Source organism: Erinaceus europaeus, chromosome 18 (assembly GCF_950295315.1).
Source record: "Erinaceus europaeus chromosome 18, mEriEur2.1, whole genome shotgun sequence".
Lineage (NCBI taxonomy): Eukaryota > Metazoa > Chordata > Mammalia > Eulipotyphla > Erinaceidae > Erinaceus > Erinaceus europaeus.
This window is the reverse complement of record NC_080179.1, coordinates 13,983,833-14,006,325: the sequence shown is the minus strand read 5'-3', so window position 1 is coordinate 14,006,325 and position 22,493 is coordinate 13,983,833. Positions and strand designations below refer to the sequence as shown.

Sequence of the window (22,493 nt, the reverse complement as noted above, 5' to 3'; positions counted from 1 at the left end):
CACACTGCCACCATACACGGAGCTCCCCTTTTACCACCCGATGCTCCTCTGTGGTGTCAGGGCTTGAACCCAGGGCCTTATATTTTGTGTGCTCCACCCAGTGAACTATCTCTGGAACTCTCATAATCCCTTTTGAAGCATGTAGTAGGGCTGGCAGATTGGCTTCCTTGAGTAGTGTGCTACTTTGATGTGAGTGCCACCTAGGTTTGAACCCGGCCCTACAGTAGTGAAGGAAATGGTGATGCTGTTGTTTCTTTCCCTCTCTTTCTGCCTCTCTGTCTCACTCTTTCTTATCTGAGAAAGTAAAAATAAATTAAAACAAAAGAATTTAAACTGCTAATCCCCCCCCATAAGGAAAATAAAAACACAAAAAGAACACAATCTATGTTAAAAAATAAGTAATAGGGAGTCGGGCAGTAGCGCAGTGGGTTAAGCTGCCATTTACTCTGTTCTGAAAATTAAAAATTGTAAATGTGTTGCATATTTCAGAAGAGTAAAAAAGATACTTGCTTCCCTCAGTGTGTATGTACATGTTTATAAATTGTGAAAAAGTGGAACTTCATTTTAATTTAAGCTGAAAAATAATTTTTCTCCATTAGTGTTCTGCAATGTTCAGTTTCTGGCTGGCCTATATTTCTTGTGCATTTAAAAGAACAGCTAAGAAGCGATAACTCACCCAATAAAAAACAAATATTACTTTGTGCATGACCCTGGGCTTGACCCCCAGCACCAAGTAGGAAGGCCATGAGTAGTGCTAGGTGTGCTCCATGTATGGTAGAGTGATCCTCCATGCTGTCTCTGTCTTTCTCTTTCTAATCTCTAAAATAATAAATGGGGGAAAAAAATGACCCAGAGGACTGCTCCGCAGTAGTAGTATACAAGTGTGAGACTCTGGGTTCATTTCCAAGAAATGCAATAAAAAATAATAAAATGTATCTAGAACTCTAATACCTGCCTTAGGTGCCTTGGTCATTGTATATTTAGAACAACAGTGAGTTGTAAATTTCAGGTTCCCTATCTCACTTTGAAGCATAGTGGGCTAGGTTTTTGGTAGCTCTGTTGTTGACTATCAGACTAGCTGACACTTGTAGAGAATCAGAAGACAAAGAAATGCAGTGAATACAGTCTTCTCCTTTGTCATATCATACAAGTCTGGAATGGACTAAACTTAATGTGATATATATATATATATTTTTCAAAGTGTAACTGCCACATACAAAAAAAATGTTAAAATAGTATTAGGTCATCTGTAATTTTGTGTTATTTATTCATTCTTCCCTCCTCCAATGAGCCTTGCTACTTAAAAGAGAAAATATCGGGAGTCAGGCGGTAGCACAGTGGGTTAAGTGCAAGTGGCGTGAAGCGCAAGGATGGGTGTGAGGAGCCCGGTTCGAGCCCCGGCTCCCCACCTGCAGGGGAGTCACTTCACAGGCGGTGAAGCAGGCCTGCAGGTGTCTGTCTTTCTCTCCCCCTCTCTGTCTTCCCCTCCTCTCTCCGTTTCTCTCTGTCCTATGCAACAATGAACAACATCAATAACTACAACAACAATAAAAACCAATAAGGGCAACAAAAGGGAATAAATGAAAGAGAAAATATCATTTCTTCCATTATTGAAATTGAACTCTTGCACAACCGTTTAAGCCGCTTTGTATACTTGTGCACATATATACACATTTATATAACTCAGTTATTTTCTAAATGTTTGACGATTGTATAAAGGACAGTATTTAAAATCTTTTAAAATTTTCTAAATACTTTTACTTATTTTGGATAGATACAGAGAGAATTTGAGAGGGAAGGGAAAGATGGGAGGGGAGAGAGAAGGAGAGATGCACCTGTACCACTGCTTCACCACTTACCAGCTTCCTCCCCTACAGGTGGGGACCAGAGGCTTGAGCTTGGGTCCGCATACACTGTGATGTGTGCGCTCAATGTGTTGTTCAGTTCTAGAATAAAAGTCTCTTTTGAAGTTTGGTCTTTGCTTGAGATTAAGACTTTTGGTGTTACATTGTGGCTTTTTAATTTCTAAAGTTGTTCAGGACAACCACAGAAGATTCTTTGGAATTTTACGAAGTTTGCTTCTCGTAGTTGTCTTACTATAAAGCCTCGCTGAGTGTTAAAGTGCTTTCTGTTTGTACACCTATTACACAGCATAGTTGAATCACTAAGCAAAATCAAAAGGATTCCTAGTTTCTTGTTTAAGTTAAAATTTCTGACCTCACTTCAGTTTTTTTTTATAACTGAAAAAATAGTTCACAGACCTTGACTATCAAGAGGCTAAATTATTTTCTTCAAATATATTTAGGAAGGAGCACAGTTACGCTGACTATATGGCCTCTTTGGTTTTTGTTTTTTTTTAAAGCTTTCTACTTCAGTAATCAAATGCATGTTAGATTGATTATTGCAAAAGTATAAACCATAGAAAATTTGACAAGATAGATGTGTAAATTATCCTTCTGACAGAACTAATGATGCACTCCAAGCACCTTCTGTTTTCCAGCGCTTGGTGAGCGACTTCATTAAATATGCAATGGCTGTTGGGTGGCTTCTCGAAAGATGGTTCAGTTCCTTGTGGAATTGCATTATTACTAGAGGTGTAAAAGCAGGCAGACAAGCTCGCTGTTGGGCATCCTGCTGGGGTTCTAATGTGCTCCATCTTGTTGGAGCAGTTGTTTGCAGTCTTTTCAGGACAATTACATCCATAACCACAGGACACATTCGGTGAAACTATATTACAGATAACAGTGGAGACTGGCATTGACTGCTTTCTTTAGAGCTGCCCCTGAGTGTCTAGCGTATAATAATGCCACTTCTGCCATTCACAGAATAGTAATTTTGTTTTTAAGTCCCTGTGAGCAAATCTAGAAATAACTGACTAGTAACTTTTTTTTTTAAGTCCATAAAAATCATAAAATATTTGAATTGAAGAGAATTAATAGATTCTGCTGTTATCTCAGATGAAAAAACAAGCCAAAGCACTGGTGGTGGGTTGTCCTTTATGGAGGCAGTAGGATGAATTATGATTTGCATTGTTTGTCTTCTGATTTAGTTCTCATTCAAACAAACAAAAACATTTAATTACGATTTAAAAAAAATATTTACTTACTCCCTTTTGTTGCCCTTGTTTTATTGTTGTAGTTATTATTGTTGTCGTTGTTGAATAGGACAGAGAGAAATCAAGAGAGGACAGGAAGACAGGGGTGGGGGGTGGTGGTGGAAGAAAGACAGACACCTGCAGACCTTGCATCACTGCCTGTGAAGCGACTCCCCTGCAGGTGGGGAGCCTGGGGCTTGAACCAGGATCCTGACGCCCGTCCTTGCGCTTTGCACCACGTGCGCTTAACCCACTGCACTACCGCCCGACTCCCTTAATTACAATTTTAATTTGCCTGCTGTACCTACGTCTTCCCATCTTAACACCAGCAATGCTTTTTAATTTCTAGAAACTAAACAAATATTTTGCTTTGTGAGATATCATGACATTTATTATTTTAGCAACAATGCGATGGCTTCCTGAATACAAAAGATGAAATAGTATGTAAGGTTTCCAGAAAGGAGAGACAATGGTTTATAATTGCAGCTTGACAAATGGGAGTATAGTTTCAAGAAATAGGCTAAATACTTTATTGAGAGACTCTTTCCCATTTTGGTTAAGCAGTTAAAGTCTCTGTTGATAGTCAGAATGACTTTGCATCATTTGTGGGAAATGGCCATTTGAATTCAATTATTATGATAAAATGTTTGAAGAAATACTAGCCTCAGATAATCTTAACCATAAATTACAAGATCATCCATCTCACCTCAGATGAACCAACATATTACTTTGCTTTTCAATATCAAAACAAATGAGCATTTCAAAATTCTTTTACAGAGTAAGGGCATACCCCTTCTTGCAAAAGTTCTAGTTAGAAAAGGTTATGTTCTCATTAGTCCCTTTTAAGATCCAATGAATGCTATGCTAAACAATATGTTTCCGAATTGTTTTCAGAACAAAATTAGGATCTAAAAACAAAAGAAAGGGAGTGGTATATAATGTGTAAAAAGTAAAAAGCAGAAGATTGAGATCAGGGTATATAATGTGTAAAAGTAAAAAGCAGAAGATTGAGACCAGGATGGATTAGTTAGTTGATTTGCCTAATGTCTTAAAGTATCTGTAATTTTGAAAAAATAAAGTCACCATTACTTGGGAACTTGCAGCTTTATCTAAAAGTAACAAAAGAAAATACACATTGAAATTTCTTAATCAGATTGCTGTAACTAATTCAGTGTTCAGATTTTCTTACATTTTTAAGTTTTGTTCTCAAAATATTTTGTCGTTTTTTTTTTTTTTTTTTAGTATAGTACACCAACCAGCAAATTCATCTGGATTTTCTCTAGTTTATTTTCTCTGAAGCATTGTCATGTTTTTGCTGTTAAGGCAGGAGACAGGTTCTTTTGAAATGCATGTTTTTCTCATTTTACTATTTGTAAAATGGGCCACCGTCTCAGTCCGTGCTTCCTTCATCTCCGTTTACAAAGAAAGGAGACACTGCAGAGCACGGGTGTCTCCTGGGAATACATTGGACTTAATGAGCTTGATAGTCTGGTGGGCTCAATAAATCAAATAAAGCAAAACATTTCTCAGTTTTGAATAAAAGCATTTATCACACAGTGTTTGTTCATTCATGGTCACGAGATTGATTGGTTCCCAGCGTCAGAGTGTATACTGAAGCATTTTTTATTCTGTTTTTCCAGTGGGCAAGTTAAGGAAGCAGTGGCTAAAGGAAAGTATCTCTGATGTCGGCTTTGGGATGCTGAAGTCTGTCAAGGAATATGTGGACCCCAATAACATCTTTGGAAACAAAAACCTTTTATAGATCCATTACTGTTGTAAAAATATCCCCCCCCTTTTTTTCTTTTTTTTCTTAAAAAAAAAAGCCTTCAGCTATGGTTATACCAGTAATCAAATATATCATGGACTATATTCAGCCACGTTTGTTTGTTGGTTTTAAAATCCGTTTGTTTCAGTCTGTAGTTTGTTTTGTTTCTACATCTATGGATGGACAGATGGTATTCCTAAATCTCTCTTACTGTAGGTGCATCAGTTTACAGCCAACTGGTTGTCATTTCAAATCTTAGTCAGGCAGCACATGGCTGCCGGTTGTTATTTCAAAGAAAGATGCTACCAGCTGTTTTGTATTGATGTTTTCTTATGGGAACAAAGGCAGATTTTGGTGTCATCTATTGCTTATCTCTGTCCTCTTTTTTAAAAGAACATTTCTGGGGAGTAGATATATAAAGGATTACACTGTGGAATGATTCACATGTATTCTTTTACGAGTGCAGTCTTGGGAGTAGGCCACTAAAGGAGGATTCTCAGAGAATATAGGCACCTACTCTTTAGGACGCCTTCAGTTTATAAGGTGCTTGGCCTGCATTGTCCTTTGGAAATAGTATATAGTTACAAAACCTCTTTAATCATCACTATACAGATTATTTTGTTAGAGGACATGGTTTTTGTTCTTCGTGTTTCTGTTTTTACTGAGGTATGAGTTGTATTTGTATCACAGATAATCTATTGTTGTATCCTAGTCATTCGTGTGTTTTATAAAAAAAAAAAAAAAAGAAGTAGAAAAAAAAAAGCTGACTTCTCACTTATTGAATATGATTAACAGGTTTACCGTGAAGTGAATGCCTTTACTCAACATAGAATCCCAATGTTTGTAATGCCACATTCTTGTTGCTGAGATTCAGAAGAAAATGCAACAGGGACAGAGATGGAAAATTATTTCAAGTTTCCAGTTCAAAGAAATGTTTGGCTAAGAAAAAAAAGTCATTACTTAGCTATTGAATTTGAAAACTTCAGTAGTTTCATTGGCAAAAATTGGGTGTTTTTTTGTTTGTTTTGTTATTTTTGGTTAACCCAAACAACATGATAATTTTTTTGTAGAAAAGTGAAGTTTTCATTTAGTATTTAATAAATTTTAAAAATATATAATGTATTAGTACACATACCATAGTTCAAAGTTTGAAATATATTTCTTAAACAATAGGGAGGATATTAATCACATTTAGCAAACATTTTTAATTCAAACCTGGATATTTAGAGAAAGGATTATTTTGAATCACTGTCAAGTTCATGATTTACATTTTGAGATGGATTTTTTTCTTAATACAATGCCTAACTTTTGATAATTTTTTAAAATTAATATTTGATCTGATAATGTAAGTCAAAATGCAGATGATCCTTTAAAAGGACACACTACCTGTGTAGCAACATCTCCAAAGTATTTGGGGGCAGTTTGATATCTTTTATATCTGAAGTAGCCTTAACCAGAAAAGTGAAAATTTAAAATTGACAAAATGCTATTTTTAAGACTTCAAGATAATTTTTAATTAATAAAATTGGCCTCTAACTAATAAATTTAAATTGGTAAGCAGATCAAAATTAAATGTTAGTTTAACGACAGAAACTAAGAGATTATTTATTAGAAGCTTTCTCTCCTTATTCATGTTTTGTTTCTTTTTTAACTAGTAAGATTTCCAGCATATCTTTGCTTCAAAGCCTTTGGTGTTTGAAAAAGTGTTGGATACTTGATAAGGAAATTACATTTGTCTCTAGAATTATTAAAATCTCAGCTTTATAAAATGCATCTATTCATAAAGGTAATTAATTGGTGATCAAATGTAAAATTTAATATGGTACTACTAATATCTCACTTGAGTGTATACATATTTGAGGTTTTTTTTTTAATAAAAACAGATTCATACACAGATCCATTCCTTTGCATGTCATTGTTACGACATTCTTTCCCAGAGAGTTCATATTTCAACAACCTCAGAAATCTGTGTTTGATATTAAGAAGCTGTAAACACAATACCTGAAATTGTTGTGGTACACTGTTTTACATAAATCTTACAGGAATCCGTGATTTGTATCTTTTTCTTTTCTCATGTGTGCTCAACTCCCCAACCTTGATTTTATAGTGATGACTGTCAACTGTCTTTTGTAGTTGAATCATTTCTACATGGATCATTTTTGAAAACACACGAACACTCAACAGTGTACTGTTTCATTCTGATTTTGTAAATCAGGAAGCCTTTTATGCACCCGCTTCTAAGAGGCACCTCAGTATAACTTAGTGTCTCTGAAGAGCTGAGTTCTTGAGTATGCACAGAGGCACTAAAACCTTGCTACTTATTTCGGAAATACCAGGCAGCAGCTTCATAAAAATTGAAGCCCAGAAGACACCGTTTCTGTGAAGCTTCCTAATTCATTGAATACATTTACTTAAGAGGTTAAAAGCTCGTACATAGTCCGTTTGGTTTTCAGTTCTACATGATGCTAACTCGTCTCTCTTAAAGGAGTCATTTCTAATATATCATTCAATATTGCCATAGTTGAGTTGGGTCGGTGGAAATAAGAGCCTGCTGCTAGTGAGAAATGGCACTGATACTAAAGATTCAGTGTGAACAGGCTTTCTTGGCCCCTAGAGAAAATGTTGCCTTAGTTAAGTTTGGTGCAGTTGTTAGTTCATAAGTGTATTTAATATTACTGCTGAGTAACTTGAGCTGTTTAGTTCAGTAAGAATTGTAGAACCACGTGTTTATTGTACCTGGGCTCTTACCACAAAGTCAAACCCCCTGGGGTAGTTCTTCCTAAATGCTTGCATATTACAGTATTATTACTTGAAAGTAATTTATGAAGCTGGAAACTTTCTCCTGTGCACAGACATGCTGATGTATTTTGGAAACTTGGAAGACAAAATCCAGTAAAGGATGTTGCAAGGAAGCCTTCTTTTCAGCATCGTAACATCTAGTAACTCCAAACTCTTAGTAACTAAGTCCTGAATTGCATTCTTTTTTTTATATTTATTTGTTTATTTTCCCCTTTGTTGCCCTTGTTGTCTTTTTTTGTTGTTATAGTTATTGTTGTGGTTATTGATGTCGTTGTTGTTGGATAGGACAGAGAGAAATGGAGAGAGGAGGGGAAGACAGAGAGGAGGAGAGAAAGATAGACACCTGCAGACTTGCTTCATCACCTGTGAAGTGACTCCCCTGCAAGTGGGGAGCCAGGGGCTCAAATCGGGATTACTCTACCGGTCTCTGCGCCTTGCGCCACGCCACATGCCACTTAACCCACTGCGCTACCACCCGACTCCCCTAAATTGCATTCTTGAAAATGCTTTTCTGCATGTTGGCTCCAGAAATTTCCCTTTGTTGCATTATTTATAGTTGCAGTCTTTTATCTGTAGCTAATCAGAAAAGCTCTATAATCCCAAATGGAAGTATTTTACCTCTGAACTTCCACTTCATAGAAATGTAGGACCCGTTTATTATGGTTTGATTCACTAACTATATGTGCTGGTACTTGAGGCAGCAAAAATGGAATGCTGTGCCAAGTAGCTGCACACCCTGAGAAACACTACACTGAGGCGTGTGTTAAGAATAACAGCTTTAGCTTGTCGTTTACTACTTAATTTTTAGCAACTTTGATCTTAATTAGAGCTTAGTTCATGATTGGAGAGAAGCTGAAAATAATAAGTGCTAGTTTAGAATTGCAGGATCCATAGTTGCCTTTGACTTTGAGTTATGGAAACTTGACTTTGCTCAAGGCTTTTTGTTTTCAAATGTGTTGATTAAAGTTATTTAATCCATTTTAATTTTATTTCCTGAAAAGGAAACAACATACACATTGATGCTAAAATCTAAAAAAAATAAAATAAAAAATGTAAAAAGTATTTTGAAGTACTGAAATGTAGTGTTTGATATGAAGGGTGTAAGTTACTCAGCTTTCAGCTCCTGAAGCCAAACAGTGCTTGTCTTTAGTGTGAAGTTTAATTGTAAAAATGGCCTGTAATGTCCATAGATTATAGACAGTTCTAATAAAATGAACCTGGGTGTAAGAGATTTTGTTTCTTCAAAGGAAGTGTGAAGCTCTTTGTTCTTCTGTCTGCATATGTATTTTTCTTTTAGCTTTATTCATATTTCCAATGATTTTAAAATAGAAAGTTTTATAATTTCAGTAAAAATTATAACCAAGTGCAATCTAAGTATCTCTAAATCTCAAACTGTAGTTGAGTACAGTGTTAACTAGGTTTTATCTCTGTTTTTTAAATCACTTATATTCCTAGAATGTGTTTAGTTTCTATAAACTTGGAGCATTCCTGACTGAACCTTGGAAGTCTCGAAGAGTAACTAAGCATCTTGTTCTCTTTGAGCCACTGTTCCTTTACATGTGCGAGAGCCGCTAGCATATTAGATCACTCAAGCCAAAGAACAATCACAGAATTAAGTAGCTTTAGTTATGTGAAAGTGAAAAAAAAATTCTTCTTTTTTAGTTATTAGAAATATACTTTTTTCCCCACAAGGGAGAAAAATGGTACACTAAGTATCATTAAGAGTTTTTTTTTCTGGGATTCTGAACTTCCACATAAATGAGGGACAGAGATAAGGAAATACATTTTAGTGTGAGTTTCTAAGCAGCATATATCAATGTTTTCAAGGCATCTAATTGTTGGCAGTGTTTTTCATAAACATTGTGAGCATCCTATGAAATATGATTAATTTTTAATTATTCACATATCCAAAAAAGGACATGAAATGCTTGTCTAGTATACAGTTTCTATGGATAATTATTTTTTTTAACTACTTAAAGAATATCCTTCAAAAGATCACCGTGCCTTGTTGGGTGTTTTTGTTGTTTTTTTTATTCCCATGAGATAGCCATTTATTTAAAATGAGTGTGAGACTGTTAAGACTTTAAAGACAGATGGGTTAGCAGCCCAAGGATATTCCTCTATAAGACCATGTCAGGAATTAAATAGTTGTATATAAAAACGCCGATAATCCTTCCCATGGTTTTGGTTAGGATCACCTAGTGTACTGTGTGGTGGACGATATTCTCACATACACCTGTTCAGTTAGTGGGATTATATGTTCTTTCATCCTTACATTTGCCTTTCTGCTGCCTCAGTTTAGTGACCCTGGTGTGGCGTGGTGGATGTGGCGTACTCCCTCAGTCCCTGAGACACCCACTACTTGCCTCTGGCTGTTTGCTCACACAATTCCCTGCAGTGTTAGCCCATGGTGGGAGCGAGGTGGAGAGCTCTACCTTATGTTGTGTGTCAGTCTTTCTTTGTGTGATGGTGCCTTCAGAATCATGAGTATTTCCGTTCCTGAATAATGCTAAGTCTTATGAGCAATACGTGTAGGTTTTACTTACATTAATTCCTTTTTCCCTATTATTTTCTTCTTATTATTTTGCTAAGCCTGTGAAATATTTTGGCTCTGATATAACTTGACTTGAATAATATCTTACCTGAGTCTTCCTCCAAGGCAGTGCATATTTCTGCCAGTACTGTAGTTATCTTTCGGGAACTACATGTGGGTAAGCACTTGTATGTAAGCCATTAATACCGCTGTAGCTAATGCATACAAAGAATTCTTCTCTTTACATTTGTAGTCCACAAGTGGGTACATAGTGGGAAGGGAAACTCCCGAGAGATTTCAGCTTTGTCAACTGAGACTGAGCCATACTGTTTTCTACAAGGGCTCAACATGTAGTCTATATAATGTGCTTTCAGTGTATGTTTGAATTCTCCTTTTACTGCTTTTCCTAGACTGTACTGTTCTAAAAGCAAATACCCATGTGTGATTTTTAAGATGTACTGGGCAAAAAAATAAAATAAAATAAAACACTACCAAAACCACTAATTGTTCTAAGAATTTGTTGCATTTTTTTCATGTTGACTCCATATGGATATGCATAAAGATAACTGATTCTTCCTTGTCTTTAACATTCACTACTGAAGGGGAAGTTGTCTGGGCTCTGAAATGACTAAGGATCAAACCTGTTGAACCCAGTTTTATTTGAAACATTCCAGTCAGTAATCAAGAGCAATACAATTCTAGCTTAAAGTTTAAATTTATTGTTTAAATAGTTCATCCATTTTCTGCCTGGCTCATGTAAGCACTGACTGTGTGAACTTTCCTCTCCTTCCCAAACATTCTTCTTCTAGCGTTTGCCCTTCTTCCGTAGCCAGTCAACAGGTCAGGTTGAAAGCTGTCAGGAGCTGTCTGTTGCTGGCTTTGAAAGTGACTGGGATCCATGTGGATTCAGTCGGCTAGGAAGGATCATCAGTTTCCCCAATGAATGGGTACTCACGGGATGCACCACGAGAAGGTCGATCCAATGCATACCCAAACATAATAGCTCTCTAATACTCAGACCCCATCCCAGTTGCTACCTTTCTAGGAAGCTCACCCAGCATATGAAATCAAGTATTAAGTACTTTTTGTTTACTTGACTGAAATCTGTCTCCTATCTACTGTTGCACCTTTTTTTTTTTTCCTCCAGGGTTACTGCTGGGCTTGGTGCTGGCACTGTGAATCCACTGCCCCTAGAGGCCATTTCCCCCCATTTTTGTTGCCCTCGTTGTTCTTGTTATTATTGCAGTTGTTGTTATTGATGTCGTTGTTGTTGGATAGGACAGAGAGAAATGGAGAGAGGAGGAGAAGACAGAGAGGGTCTCCCCTGCAGACCTGCTTCATCACTTGTGAAGTGACCCCCCTGCAAGTAGAGAACCTGGGACTCGAACAGGGATCCTTACACCCGTCTTTGTGCTTCGCGCCATATGATCTTACCCTGCTGCACTACCACCCCACCCCCTGTTGCCCCTCTTGTCTTCTGTAGCTCTACAAGATCATTCCGTTGCTCTGTTGAAGGACACCTCTAGGTATTTAAAGGCAGTTTCCCCCACCAATGTTTGTTCCTGTTAATTATAGATCTTTGATCCTAATCTCTCGCCCCACGTAACCATTGAAGCTCTTAAAATAAGGTGTCTAGACCTTCTGTTTAAGAGGAATGCTAATTATCCCACTGTTCTAGTCACTAGTACATGCATTTTGGGTGGACATTGTACTAACACCTCACGCCGAACGTGAACTGAGCCTTTTCAGCCACTGCTTCCTAAATGCTCAGTTTCGAAGCTACATTTTTACACCCTTATTTACTAAAATTTGCATTTCCCTGGATTTTTTTCCAGCTTTTCAGAATTTTAGAGTCTTGATGCCCACCCAGGATACTTTTTATCCTATCCAACTCTGGGTCATCATTAGAATTGAGACACAATTCTTCCCTGAGAATTCACAGATACCGGGAGTACACAGTGTGCCAGATAACTGATCCATAAAAGAACTTTCTGGGTGTAAGTAGCTACACTTCCATTTGACATGCTATTGTCCACTTCATATTGTTAGGGTTCCCCCCCCCACAAACTTTCTTTTTTAAAATTATCTTTATTTATTTGCTAGATAGAGACAGCCGGAAACTGAGAGGGAAGGCGGAGGTGGTAGAGAGACATCTGCAGCCCTGCTTCACCACTGGTGAAGTCTTCCCCCTGGAGGTGGGGACTGGAGCCTTGAACCCAGGTCCTTGCTCATTGTAACGTGCACTCAACCAAGTGAGCCACCACCCAGTCCCCACAATTGCCTTTATAATGAATACATTTATGCCAAATAAGCATTGTTTATGATATTACATTTACTTAATTTACACTGAGTTGTCAGACTGAAAACATTTGATAAAATGTGTTGTTCCCATTCTAGCACACTTTTTTTTTTTTTTTAACCAAAGCACTGTTCAACTCTGGCTTATGGTGATGCAGGGGATTGAACCTGAATTCTAGCACTCTTCAAGGAAATAGAAATACAGAGAGGGGGCCACGCGGTGGTGCACCTGGTTAGCACACACATTACACATTAAGCACACATGGTCTCAGTTTCAGCCCCTTGGCCCCCACCTGCAGGGGGAGAGCTTCACAAGTGTGGTGAAGCTGAGTTGCAGGTGTCTTTCTGTCTTCCTCTCTCTCCCCTCCCCTCAATTCCTCTCTGTCTCAATTCTTCTTCTAGCGTTTGCCCTTCTTCTGTAGCCAGTCAACAGCATCAGGAGCTGCTTGTTGCTGGCTTTGAAAGTGACTGGGATCCATGTGGATTCAGTCGGCTAGGAAGGATCGTCAGTTTCCCCAATGAATGGGTACTCACGGGATGCACCATGGGAAGGTCGGTCCAATGCATTCCTCTCTATCCAATAAATAAATAAATAACAATAAGAAATACATAGAAATGGAGAGATAGTTCATGGTTGCAGACTGGAAGAATTAACATCAAAATGACCATTCTAGCCAGTGCTATTCTGGAAATGAGGTCTTACTGCCATTAGATTTACTTGTGAATGTGTTCAGTTCAGGACATGTGTTTTCCTTTCCATAAATCATCCACTACTGTGATCTATTGATTGGACCTGACTGATGGACAATCTACTTTTTAAAAAATTTTTTATGTTTACTTATTTTCCCTTTTGTTGCCCTTGTCGGTATTGTTGTAGTTATTGTTATTAATATCCTCGTTGTTAGATAGGACAGAGAGAAATGGGGAGAGGAGGGGAAGAAAGAGGGGGAGAGAAAGATAAACACCTGCAGACCTGCTTCACTGCTTGTGAAGCGGACCTGCAGGTGGGGAGCTGGGGACTCGAACCAGGATCCTTAACACCAGCCCTTGAGCTTTGTGCCACATGCCCTTAACCCACTGTGCTACCACCCGACTCCCGACAATCTACTTTTTTATAGTTCTGTCACATCCTTTGTTTCTCATTGTACCATCACTACAACTGGGGGGGGGAGAGTTATTTAAATGACTGATATTTTCAGTGGTGAACTTAGCACACATGCGCATGCACACACACACACACACACACACACACACACACACACACCATCAGGGAATGATGAATCCAGAACCTCACACATGTGCTGAGCAGCCTCCGCAGGTCAGTGTTTTCACTCTTTCCATTTTAGACAGAAGGAGAGATACCACAGCACTGCTTCACCATCACCCATGGTGCTCATATGCAGTGCTGGGACTCAAGCCCAGTCCTCAGAGCTGATAAAGCACTTGCTCTCCCAAGAGAGCTATCTCCTGGCCCCGACAGATGGGTTTTTAACAATGCACACCTGAAACTTGAAATTATTTCAAGTTTTTTAAATTACTGAAATACTGCCACTAAAATTGCATAACAGAATATGGAGTTCTACAGATCACATAGAAGAGTCCTATTCTGGTAAGAGTGTTGTGCAAATGTTAAATATTTACTATTTTTTCTGTACAAAGTCCCATTGTCTACTAGGGAGCCTCACATGTTCTTTGCTCAAATGAAAGTCTCCAGGGTCCCTTCTAAGTTCTTCTTCTTCTAGCGTTTGCCCTTCCTCCGTAGCCAGTCAACAGCGTCAGGTTGAGCCTGATGTCTGCTTGTTGCTGGCTTTGAAAGTGACTGGGATCCATGTGGATTCAGTCGGCTAGGAAGAATCGTCAGTTTCCCCAATAAATGGGTACTCATGGGATGCACCACGAAAAGGTCAATCCAATGCATCCCCCCTTCTAACTCAGACGCAGTGACTCTGATCAAATGTATGTATTTCTGCTGGGCACTGCCCTAGAATTTATTAACATTCATAATTTGCCTTGTAAGTTGCCTATTTTTCAGATATATGCCTTCCACAAAGAGACTGGTAACTGAATGGACTGTTTAGAATTAAAGAGACATCTTACTCTAACATGAAGACATTCCAAGTTCTCCGGTGAGTTAGTTTCTTAAAACTGCTACTTTTCAAGAATTAATGATGTGGGGCGGGGAAGAAGGGAGATAGCATAATGATTATGCAAAAAGACTTCCCCGCCTAAGCCTCTGAGGTCCCAGGTCCATTCCCCAGCACAACCATGAGCCAGAGTTGAGCAGTGCCCCAGGTCTTTCTGTTTTCCTGTGTCTTCCTCCCATCTATAGATAAATAGATTTAGTTATACAGATGGAAACAGAGATAGATATAGATGGATGTACACAGAAATAGACCCTCCTAAGAGGGAAAATGGAGGATGAGGAGCAGTCCCTTCCACATGTTAAAATAGCAGTTACATTTAGTCCCAGTAGTAAGTCAGCTGAAGCTAGGAGGCAGACAGTGAATGGTGGGGACTGAGCTGTAAGTCACACCATTGCTAGGTAACGCACTACCCAGGTGGCAGTCTGTTTCAGGAACACACAGCCTCTCAGGTGTTGCCAGATGAGTCATAATCATTAAGAAAAAGACTATGGAAGCTAAGACAAGCAGCATCCTTTCAAAATTAGGTAGTTAAAGCAGCTTGAACCTATTTACCTGGGCAGAAATTCAGCCCTGCAGATTGTTGGGGGAGTGAACAGTTAACTGAGACTTTTCCCAGCTGCCTCCCCTGTGGGTTCCTTGCACTGCTGCTTCAAAGAATTCCAAGGTAGCACTCAAGATAGGTATGCAGTTCCCAAACTTCTTTTATTAAGTGACAAGGTAGAAATAGTACAGAAGTGAATTTAGAGTGAAGAGAAAACTCAGACTCCCCCCGAGGGCCCTGAAAGCATTCCAAAAGGCCTCTCTGTGTGAAATCCTTCTCCTCTTAAACCTTACACACATCATTCCTGGGTCAACTTCCTATTGGCCTGCTGGAAACACCAGGTATGGTTATCTTACCCAAACTCCCACAATGTGCATCTTGTTTGAGATCAAGTTCCCAAGTTACCACTTTCCATGTGCTTGGACTCATCCCCATGTCCAATGTGTGCGAACTCAGTGCAACAAAGGGTCTGTGCTGACCAGTTTCTCCCTGTGCTTTCCCTGACCTCAACATTGACCCTCATCTGAAATGAGCCTGGGGTGGGGGATCAAAGCTTCCTTTCTTACCTAGTTTTTCCCCTTTCTTTTCCTTTATTTTATTTTAATTTATTTTATTTCCACCAGAGTTATTGCTGGTGCTCATTCCTGCCACTACAAGTCCACCGCTCCTAGTGGCCATTTTTTTCTTTTTCTCTTTATCATTCTTATTAGATAAGACTGAAAAGAAATTTAGAGAACAGGGAGATGGGGAGCGAGGGATCAGGCAGTACTGCACCTGGTTAAGCACACACACATACATTACAGTGCATGAGGACCCAGGTTCAAGCCCCTGGTCCCCACCTGTAAGAGGAAAGCTTCACAAACGAAGCAGGACTACATGTCGGTGTGTCCCTCTCTCTCTCTCTCTCTCTCTCTCTCCCTCCCTCCCTCCCTCTTTCCCTCCCCCTCCCTCTCTCCTCTCTCCCTCTTCTTCTCCCTCTCTCCCTATCTCCCCCTCCCTTCTCAATTTCTGTCTCTATCCAAAAATAAAAATATTAGAGAGAGGGAGAGAGTCCTGCAAGCCTGCTTCACCCTCATCAGGTGGGGATCAGGGACTCGAACTGGGGTCCTTGTGCTTGTTACTATGTGCGCTTACCAGGGTACACCTGGGCCCCACTAGTTTTTATTAGTAAACTTATTTAGGCATCTACTCCAGAGCCCTCTATAAGTTGTTTTAGTCTCAGACCATGTCTGCTGTTGGCAAATCAGCATGGGTTCTGTGATGTTCTCCTCTGAGCTCTGAAATCTATGTTTCCATATCACTCCTCTGTAAAGGAACATCATCTCCTAAGATTGCCTCCATCCCTTTGTAGTTTGAGGTTCTGTGGTTTACTTGGACCCATATAAATAACATTTTGATGGAACACTCCCTGCTGGTTTTGACTGGGTATATTCATATAAATTTTTTTCAAGACATGGGTGATAGAGCTAAACCCTTAGATAGAAGTTTTGAATTTCTGTTGCTTCATCTTATGTATAAAAATCTTTAAAAAAAAATATGTTGGTACTTTTTAGCACATACTATATAATGTTCTAGGAGCAAAGAAGCAATTTTTCCATCAGTGATTTGGGGATGAAAGCCTTAATTCAGATGGCAAAATTTGAAGTGATTGTGAAGTCAATTGCCTGTATCAATAAGCAGAACAGAACACTTTAAAGGTGAACTTAAAAGAAGTCGATCGTAAAAATAAAAGACAATTAGTGCCTGGAGATTTAGAAATGCCTTCACCCTGCCTAATCTCCAAAGCGTGGCTGACAGCAGACCTGTTACATGAGTCTTTGCTGCTGACAGGTAGCAATATATCAGTCTGGGCGGTGCCTCTCTGGAGAGGCAGGATAACTAAGGGACAGACTTTGAGATCCGTCTTTATTCCCTTCACTCAGTGGTAGGAGCAGCCAGAATTTCCTGATACATTACTAACCAGGAAATCCCAAATGCCCAGCGGCAAGAAGTTAAAAACTGCTCTGAAAAGCTTTTTATATTCTGAAAACCTAAATTACACATACCTGCAAACCACACACAGCACCTGGGTAAATAAAGTGTGACTGAATAAAGACTGGCCTATTTGCAAAAGGGAATCTGGAAAACATTAGGGTTTAAGGTGGTTGTCATTACTTAATATTTTCTACTTTAAAACACTTTGGTTAAGGGGGGGGAAATGAAATGTACGAAACAAGAACTGAAATGACTGTTGCAACTAAAATTTCAGTTCATTTACTTTTCAGGTCTTACGGGTCTATGAGGTTTGAAAGGAGCAGCACTACACTACAAAGCAACAGCACTTTCTGTCTCCAAGTGGCGAAGTTCCCAGAGATACATCTGCACTGTGGAATGAATGTACTGAAGAGATAATTAGGCATTGATTGTTCTCCAAATATGGGATCAAACAACAGTGGTATATGATATCTTACCTAGTGAAGACTTTAAAGGCTGCAAACTCAAGATTCAGTACAAGCCAAGTTGTCTGCTATATTAAATAGGATCTGGGAACCCAGGAAGCCACACTACAGATTTATGCTGAGTGTACTTTGTCTAGGTACCTAGATGGCTGAGGGACTTCTCTTTGAAGAAAGAAGTCATCATCTCATTCTGACCCAGGATTCACTTTGCTTCTGTAGAAAGCTGTTGGGTTGAATCATAAGAAATTTTGAGTTGGAGCACTAGGACAATGTACTTGCTTCATCCTGTGTAAGACCTAGGTTCAAGCTTGACCCTTACTGCACTGAAGGGAATTTGGGGTTCTGTTGTGCCCTTAGTCTATTTGAAAAAATAAAAGGAAAAGAAAAGGAGGAAGGGAAAGTCAGCCTGGAGTGGTGAAGCCCTAATGACAACAGTAAAAAGAAATTGCTAGTTTTATCTGCCTATTTACTGCCTTTAGGGTTATTGCTAGGGCTTGATGCCAGCACTATAAATCCTGGTAGCCATTTTTTCCCATTTTTATTTAATAGGACAGAGAAATTGAGGGGATACATATGGAGAGAGAGATACACCTGCAGATCAGATTCACCTCTTGTGAAGCGTCTCCCCTGTAGGTGGGGAGTGAGCAGGGGCTCTAACCCGGATGCTTGTGCTGGTCTTTGTGCTTTCTACTATGTGCTTAACCAGGTGTGCCACCACTTGGCCCCTTGAAATTGCAAGTTTAATATGTCAAAAACTTACTTTACTTTCATCTAAACACTAATCAGCTCTGGTTTATAGTGGTGTGGAAAATTGAACCTGGGACCTCAGAGCTCTGGCAGAAGTTTTTTTTTTTTGTTTTGCTTTTTATTCCCTTTTGTTGCTCTTGTTGTTTTGTTGTTATAGTTATTGTTGTTATTGATGTCATCATTGTTGGATAGGACAGAGTAAAAAGGAGAGAAGGGAAGACAGGGGGAGAGAAAGATAGACACCTGCAGACCTGCTTCACTGCCTGTGAAGCGACCCCCTACAGGTGGGGAGCAGGGGACTCGAACCGGGATCCTTAGCCGGTCCTTGTGCTTTGCGCCACATGTGCTTAACCCACTGCGCTACCACCCGACTCCCAGCAGAAGTCTTTTGTATAGCCCCTATATCAAATATTTCAAAATCATCAATTTTAACTACTTCAAAGCTAATAGTTTTTTTTTTTTTTCCCTAAGCTAGGTCAATTTAGGATTGACAAGTTACATTTATCAAGAGGAAATAGAAACACACAACAAAAGCTTTTGTACTATTCAGAAAGTAAAATGCCTGAGTATAGGTAGTGGGGCTCTTATTGGGAAGGCTATAGGCATAAAACTAGAGTTCTGACTTTAACAGATAAAGTTTCAAAGGTGAAAGAAGTATATACAGAAATAGGAGAGAAGTTTAGTGGGATCATTATAGAAACAACTCCAGCAATAACATATCCTACACTGGAAACTAGTAAGACTCAGTTCTTAGTGATTGTGACAATATAAAAGAGAACAATTATAAAAACCTACTAGTATATCCTGCTGATACATTCAAAGTAGCAACAAAAGAAAACAATGTTCAAAACTTTATTTTAATGCCATAGCACCATAATTTTGTCAAGACTGTATTTCCCCACTAAATATTGCATATTAAAAAAAACCATTTATAACCCAAGAAATTCTGATTAAATAAAATATTAAATTTTATTGAAAAACCCTACCAAGACAATCTAATGTATATATAAAATGCATGTATTAATTACAAATTAAACATCTGAGGTTAATGTGAAACAGAAAAAAAAAACCCTGAAATTATTAAAACTATAAATTTTATACAGTAACTAGCAAGTACTATTGTTCATAGTGTCAAATCTCTTGAATATTTGGGTTAGGAGCCTTCAGAGTACAATGAAGAGAGAGAGTATAGGCACTTAAAGTTCTAGGACCCATAATGTCCCCATTCAGTTTTAAATTTTTTGATGAAGTCTTTTTATGTGTCAAAGTTAGGAATTTTGTGCTGATTTCCAAAACATAAGCCTACTTATTTTTATTATAATATTAAAGTTCAATATGTAACAAATATAAATAGGCAAAAGGATAAAGATAAAACAAAGCACAAAGTCATTATAAAAATCACTATTAGACACTACTACATATTCCATCCTATTATCTCATAAACCAAGGCTTTCAGCTGTCTGGATTCATAGGTGACTGTATTCTTCCCAGAGTGCATTCTTTCTTCTTCCAGGGGTTGCTCGATAACGGCAGGTATATTCCTACCATGAACTTCACAATGCTCAAGAAACTGCACACATTCTTGAATAACATTGTCACGCAGCATGATTGTGTGTTTTGACATGTTTTCTAATAGGGACAGGAAGCATCTTTTGGCATAATACCAGGTGTCAGTTCCCAGTTTTTTACCATACGGTTCTAAGCTTTTGATAACTCGAGAAATGCCAAAGTCATAATTCCCTTTGGCACAATAGAGTGTGCCTATCACCAAATTCACAATGCAGAGGTGGTAGATTTTTTTATCTGGGTCGTCATAGGAGAGCTGCTCTTCTTCCTTTTCAATCTTCCTCATCAGCTCCTCAGCCTCTTCATTTTGACTTGTCATAATATATGAAACGCAGAGATTTGCCAGTACAATAGCACTGACATTCAGAATGTTGTCGTAATGCTTCTTGACTATGGGTTCGTAAAAACCGATGGCTTCTTTGTATTTGTTCTCCTGCATGAACAGAACATGTGCCACGTTCAGCTTCCACACGTCGTGGTCACTACAGAATTCCACAGATTTACGGAAGATCTTTTCCACCATTGTGTAATTTTCAAGGTTCCAGTAGATTTTTGCCTGGGCCATCAACACAGGGATATACTTCTCCAGAGTGTCATCATATTCATTCACTGATTTTTTGACAGCTTCTTCATCTCTGTTGTGTCTTGCTTCCTGTACTAGTATAGTGAGTTTCCGCAGCTGTTCAGTCAGCATCCCTGCTAGCCCATCCAGCTTCACGAAAGCCTCTTCAGGAGCTGTCTGGCAAGTGATCATGGCATCCAAGAAGTCATAGAGATAGGGTGTGAGGAACTTATAAGTCAAGTGGGCGTTCTCTGCCAGGACATCTGCTGCTAGGTCAAAATACTCATACTTACAGTAGAGTAATAACAGGTTGCCAAAGGTCTCTGGAGGGAAGGGGTTCTGCTGGAGCAAAAACTGGAGTTTTTCAAACCCTTCCGTTGGCTTGGCATCCATGTTCATTAGTGCCTGGTTGTGTAGAGTCACAGGATCTAACTCTTCCTCTGCTCTAGGTGGCATGTCAGTGAGGGCTTCCTGAGCAGCCTCGTGGTTTCTCAGTTGATATTCTATGGCTGCCTTGAGGTTGAAGGCTTCCACCAGAGCAGTCTGGTGAAGGACTACGGTGTTGCCCACACTGCGAACATCAATGCCTTCTGTGGTCATGCCTACACCCAGCTCTGGGTGCTGGCGAATGCCACGCTCAATAATGTCTGCAATATGCTTCAGAGCTGGGGCATAGTGCCGGTTGTTGTAATGGGCCAAAGCTAGGTTGTAAGAAAGGTCAGGCTGGTAGCCTGAGGCTTGCAGGGCCGCAGAGAACTTGGAACACGCAGCCTCATACTGTCCCTCTTTGTAGAGCAGGCAGCCCAGGTTCACCTGGCCATCAGTCTGAGTCTCCCCAGCACTGTCGTCTCCCCCGTCCCCACTCAGCAGCTGTTCCACCAGACTTCTGGCCCCAGGCAGGTCGCCCTCGCTGTACTTGATGGCAGCTTGCAGGCGCAGGACCCGGCTGTGATAGGCAGGGCTGTCCAAGAGGAAGGCGACCCGGGTGGCCTCCGGGTAGAGGCAGGCCTTGTAGAGCGCCTGGGCCTGGTACAGGCGGTACTGCTCCAGCTCGGGGTGCAGCTGGCCCAGCTGCTCATAGCAGTCGGCCGCCAGCGCGAACTCCTGCAGGCGGTAGTAGCAGTAGCCGAGCAGCGAGAGGCCGGCGCGGCTCTTGGGGCTCCGCTGGAGCTCCCCGCTCAGCAGCTGCACGGCCTCGGCGTAGCGGGCGTCGCGGACCAGCCTGTACACGACCGCCGTGAACTCGCCATCGGGGATCTGCGCGCCGCCCCCGAGCGCCGCCATAACTGCCGGGAGGGAAGCGCGTCCCTGTTACCAAGGCAACAGGCCGACCGGAAACGGAAGGTTGTCGTTTGGTGGGGGCTATTTTCTTTCCCTTTGTTTGAAGGGTGGAGTATTTCCTCTAACAGTGACTTTACAGGAGAGGAACCCTATAACATTGGGAAGGACTCAGTTACGTTTACTCATTTCTGCCAGGAGCTGCGATGACTCCTGCCCACCAAGGGGTGGCGCTAGGGGCGAGAGGGAGCTCCTCCATGATGTTCAGAAAGTGGAAAACGACATCCCAGAATGCACTTGTCTAGGCCTGGGGCGGGAACCTTTGCCGCGTTGCATGTAGGGAAATGTAGTTCTTGCTACAGAGACCTGCTGCTCTTTGCATATGAGGAATGCGGTTTTTTCATATTGTCCTGGACGATGGTTGCTCCTTCCTGCAGTTGCTTCAATTTCTGTAGCGGAGGGAGGTTTATGGTGGGAAATTACCACTCTCCTTTTCCTTCTCCTCCACATCCTCCTCCTCTTCTTCCTCTTACTTTGTCTTTCCCCTCCTCTTTAATCAGCCTCCTCTTTTTCTTTTTTCTTCCTCTTCCTCCTGTTTTCCCTTTTGCTGTATTGTGCTGAGCATGCAAATAATGTAATCCCTCGTGTTTTTTGTTATTTATTAATTTTCCCTTTTGTTGCCCTTGTTGTTGTGGTTATTTATGTCGTTGTTGTTGGATAGGACAGAG

The 22,493-nt window shown here is 40.0% G+C and overlaps 2 protein-coding genes across 2 annotated transcripts in view; one reads left to right on the top strand and one right to left on the bottom strand.

Annotated features, from left to right (window-relative positions):
- Positions 1–6,755, top strand: part of AGPS (alkylglycerone phosphate synthase) — a 113,081-nt gene extending 106,326 nt beyond the window's left edge. The window contains exon 20 of the mRNA XM_007524697.3: positions 4,735–6,755. Coding sequence (XP_007524759.1) covers positions 4,735–4,856 — 122 coding nt within the window. The 3' untranslated portion in view covers positions 4,857–6,755. The remainder of the gene's footprint in view (positions 1–4,734) is intronic.
- A 12,552-nt stretch (positions 6,756–19,307) lies between these two features.
- On the bottom strand, positions 19,308–21,785 carry IFT70B (intraflagellar transport 70B). The gene has a single exon (XM_007524698.2). The coding sequence runs from the start codon at positions 21,769–21,771 to the stop codon at positions 19,774–19,776; it is 1,998 nt and encodes a 665-aa protein (XP_007524760.2). The 5' UTR covers positions 21,772–21,785; the 3' UTR covers positions 19,308–19,773.
- Positions 21,786–22,493: the final 708 nt, after the last annotated feature.

Excerpts from the sequence above, each read along its gene's own strand:
- IFT70B (XM_007524698.2), bottom strand. The coding sequence starts at position 21,771 with ATGGCGGCGCTCGGGGGCGGCGCGCAGATCCCCGATGGCGAGTTCACG.